A 4,307-nucleotide genomic window follows, 5' to 3' on the forward strand; every position below is an offset into this window, starting at 1 on the left:
AAAACGGAATCAAAAATCATTCACCTGTTGAGAGCCGACGGCAGCCTAAACAAATGTCCTTTCTCCATAGGAAAGTTACCCCAGGGCATGGTCCTTTGTGAGGAGAAACAGCAGGGTTACTTGGGGGGCAAGGGAGGGGGGAAACAGGGTGGCACTGCCCCACAGGATGGGGGGTAGCAGTGGGGAGGCGGAGGGCAGCAGGAGGCAGACAGCTCGCTGCCTGCAGGCTGCCTCAGGCGGACAAGCTGGGGTATCTCCGCCGACCCCAGGGGACACCCCTCAGCACCGGGTCGGGGCTGATCTGTGACATCCTCACCCTATTCCCTGCCTTAGCCCTGTGCTTGCAGCCCAGACACTGCGGCGATGGGCAGCTCAGCCTTGGGGACCCAAAAACAAGGCCACTGGCCCAGCCCATGCAGACCGCAGCCAAGATTGTTTTGATCTTAAGGTTCCCGTGAAGGCACCCGTTTGGAAGACAGATGAAAGTCGTCATCCCCCACGCCTGGGATGAAGAATTTGCAGCAGGATTCACAGCAAAAGGCTCCTGGGGACGGCTCCCCCAAGCCTGAGGTCCTGCGGGGAAGGCAGCTGCGCTCGCTGCAAGGATGTTTTGACACAACCTCTTCTTTTGGGGAAAAAAGCCAAGGCTTTGCCCCCAGAAGGTCAGGGAGGACGGCAGAGAGGGCACCCGACGGCTGGGCTTGGACATGGCAGGATGGGGGAAGATGTGCTGAGGGATGAGGCCGCGGCCCTCGCACTCTGGACTGACCGGCGCCGAGGTTCATTGCAGGGGACAAAGTGCAAGACACAACATGAACCTCCAGCAGAGCCCCGGCGGCGCGCGGCACAACCCGGGGCTGCCACACAGCCCCTGCCGTCGCTGGTGTCCCCACCGGGCTGGGGAGAAGGGGCACACACAGCCCCTCAGCTGAGATCTGCTGTCACCGAGGCATGGAGATGGCAGGAACATGGGCAGCGAGTCTCCCTGGGGAACGGTCCTCAGGACAGGGAAGGAGAGCTGTGCTGAGCACAGCACTTGGGAGGAAAGGCAGCCTTGAAAATAAAGCCCAGGAGCCCTGAGCGACCTCTAAAAGGGCTGAGCCATGCTGAGCTGAGCCCAAACAGCTCCTGTGCGGAGCCACAGCTCGCCAGGACCTCCATGGCATGGAGCCAATGCTCGGGGCACGCTCGGGCTTGGCCAGCCAGCCCCGTCCTCGCCTGCCCCCGGGGCCAAGAGCCAGAGCGTGCAGGGGTTCAGCTGCCCAGTGATTCACCTCGAGCAGGATCCCTCTTCCCACCACCACGGCAGGTAGATGCCGCCCCACATGCCAGAGCTGGCTTTTTTGGGCATGATGAAATTGTTCCTCCTTAAAAATCCCCCCTGCTGCAGGACAGTGCGGGCAGCACCCAAAATCAGAGAGGTGGGAAACCTCCCAGCCCCACTCCCGGCATCTCAGCATTTCTCTCTGCCTCCACCCAGGTCCGGTTTCTCCCTCACAGACCGGTAAGAGAAGCTGCTTAAACCCTCCCGGGAGGGCTGCCTGTTGCGAGGGACTCTCCCGCGCTGGACTCCTGCCAGTCTGCCTGTTTCCAAACCTCCGGGTGCTCTTTAACACAGAGCAAGCCCCGGGCGCTAGCGACCCTGCAGACACGGGGAGGCAGCAGGCTGGAAACCGGCACCTGGAAAACAAGTGCCGGGAGCCAAGAAAATGTGGGGTCTTTACCTCCTCCAGCTGGGCTCGGGTGGAGGCGACAGGTAGGTCGGTACATAGGGAGAGCTGTCGATGTGAGAGGCACGTTAAGGGCCAGAGAGCAAGGGGCTGAGCAGCTGGCGTGCAGGCACCTAACGCAACCCCGCAGATGGGCGAGGGCAGCATGTGTTGCTAATGCTCGTTAATCCCAACGAGGAGCAGGGGCACTGGGATCGGGGCAGGAGCCCCAGCGGCGGGAGAAAAGGCTGCCTGCCCCTGCCGATGGGGCAGGAGGGAACGGGATAAAGGATATCTGTCGGACGTATCGGCGAAGGGGGGACATCATCCGGCGCGGGTCCCGCTGCACTCGCTCCACCAGGCCGTGGTGCCGAGTGCTGCGCGTGGAGTCCAGCGGCGACTGCAAAGGGCCCTGCAGGGAGGAGACACGGGGGTGAACCCACCGTCCGTCGGCAAGGGAAGGGGTCTCAGGTCGCCCCATCACTGGCAACACTGCCAAGGGGCTGGAGCTGGGGCCAGGCAAGGCGATTAGAGAACATCCCCTCCTCCCCGTCTGTCCCCAACAGCAGCCCACCCCACAGCTCTTCATCCTCCTCCCCAATGCCCACCCCAAGTCCTGACGTGGCTCCTGATCTCCCTCCCCAAGGCACAGAGGGCGGCAGCCGCTGTGCCATGGGGGGCAGCCCCCACAAACCCCCTCCCAGGGCAGCCCCCGGCTGGTGGAGCAGGCACTGCTCACCTGGAAGTCAGAGACGCCGCTGCCAATCTGGTTGACGTTGGGCAGGGAGCCGCTGTAGTAGGGTCCCCGGCTGTGTGCCAGCCTCAGCTTCTGTGCCTGCAGCTGGGCCAGGGGAGGGGAGGCAGGTCAGGGGGGGCCAGCAGGCACCCTGGGGTGCTGGGGCTCCTCCAAACTGCCCCATTATACCCGAGACATCCCCATCCCAGCAGGTGATCCCCACGCTCTGCCTCCTGCAGCTGAGCCCCAAGCTTGCCCCACACACAGTATCAAGCCCCCGGGATGTCCCATGGGAAGAGGTAGTCCCCTGATGAGACATGTCTGACCCGGTCGGCCTCAGGAACTGTGCAGCAGTGGGCCAGGAGGGCTTGAGGTGCCTGGCACCTCTCCCCTTCGAAGCTACCAAGTGCGGAGGAGGCCCTGCAAGGGACTTTCCTCCCTCCGTGGGTGCTGCGGTGCAGGAAGGATGCTGAGGCCCCGCTGGGTTTAGCAGCCGGGAGTGGGGAAAGCCACAGTCTCTCCCGCAGGCTGCAGCACCCACATCCCTGGAGCAGAGGCTGAGCCCAACCCTGCTCCCCCCCACTGACCACCCAAAGCCCCCCGTGCCCACCCAAGAGGGCTCTGGAGTCCCTGGACAGCAGCAGTGGGTGGGTCAGCCTGTCCCCTTCGATCCGGAGGTGCTGGATTTTCCAGCAAGCACCTCATCCACACCAAAGACAGTCCTGGGGCTGTCAGCAACACCAGTGCCGCAGCCCAAACACAGGGGGAGATCCCAGCCTGGGGCCGAGGCTCCGGCAGGGCGAGCGGGAATGGCTGCCTGCTCAGCACAGCACAGCAGCCCGCTGGCTCCCAGCGCTGCTCAAGGCTGAGGGAAGGAGCCACAGCAAAACCGCAGACGGGAGATAACTGGGTCTGGGCACCCACCCCCCACGCTCACTGGCGGAGGAAAACCCCACAGCAGAGGAGAGCCAGGGTCCCGGGGCAACACCAGCACCGAGCCGCGGCCCCAAAAGCCCCCTCCTGCCCTGGCCCTGCCGGCAGGAGCCTGCCAGGCAGGGGCTTGGACCCGCCATGAGCGGCGTAGACTTCCTCATCCCAACAGCAGCAGGAAGGCGCTCCGCTGCCCGCATCCCGGGCAAGGGTACGGCCCCCATCATCCCCTCCAGCACAAGAGGATGTCCCATTCCCCCCCCTCCAGCATCCCACCATGGAAAGGAGGGCTTCTCCCATCCCGATCCACAGAGCCAAGGCCAAGCGCACACAAATCCACCTTCCCTTTGGACCCGGGGGGTCCCTGAGCAGCCCCAGGCACGGGTCAGCACCAGCACTCATCCGTCCTGGACAAACCCTGGGGAAAGAGGAGCTGAAGCACAAAAAGCAGCTCGGAAACGGGCTGCAGCCGGGAAACCTGCGACAGCAAATTCCCAAGCTTAAGACCAGCGAAATCCAGATCCAGGGAAAAGAAAAAAAAAAAAAAAAAAAAAAAAGAAAAAAGAAAAACAACCAAAAAACTGGGAGATTTAGTCAACAGCTGGCTGCGCTGGCACTGCAGGATTAGTGCGAGGAGTTGCGCTGGGGCTTAAGGTCTTGGGATCCTGCTCTGTATTCCGAGCCAGGGTCCCTGTGGGAGCCGGCAGAGCCAGATGAGGCCGAAATCAGGCAGCAGCTCACAAGCAGCCAGAAAAAAACCCAGGAAACACAAAGCAAAGCTTGAGGGGCTGCTAGATCCCCGCGGCGGGAGCAGGGCACCCCAGAGCTGGGCAGCAGCCCCCCAGCCGTGCTGACGGGGGGGCGGAAGCCTCTCCCTTGGTGAGGAGCCACAAAACGGAGCTGCCTACGCAGGGCACAAGCTGCCTGCAGCT

At 63.0% G+C, this 4,307-nt stretch overlaps 1 protein-coding gene across 1 annotated transcript in view; it reads right to left on the minus strand.

The window, feature by feature from the left end:
• Window positions 1-3,575, minus strand: part of CRTC2 (CREB regulated transcription coactivator 2) — a gene marked incomplete at its 3' end in the record, with an annotated part of 6,293 nt that extends 2,718 nt beyond the window's left edge. Inside the window, exons 1-5 of the mRNA XM_035890524.1 lie at window positions 3,516-3,575; window positions 2,449-2,550; window positions 2,005-2,121; window positions 1,725-1,786; window positions 25-93 (exon numbers count right to left, since the gene is read on the minus strand). Of these exons, the coding sequence (XP_035746417.1) occupies window positions 25-93; window positions 1,725-1,786; window positions 2,005-2,121; window positions 2,449-2,550; window positions 3,516-3,575 (410 nt within the window). The remainder of the gene's footprint in view (window positions 1-24; window positions 94-1,724; window positions 1,787-2,004; window positions 2,122-2,448; window positions 2,551-3,515) is intronic.
• Between the last annotated feature and the right edge of the window lie 732 nt (window positions 3,576-4,307).

Source organism: Egretta garzetta, unplaced genomic scaffold (genome assembly GCF_000687185.1).
Source record: "Egretta garzetta isolate BGI_Z169 unplaced genomic scaffold, ASM68718v1 scaffold350, whole genome shotgun sequence".
In the NCBI taxonomy this organism is placed as follows: domain Eukaryota; kingdom Metazoa; phylum Chordata; class Aves; order Pelecaniformes; family Ardeidae; genus Egretta; species Egretta garzetta.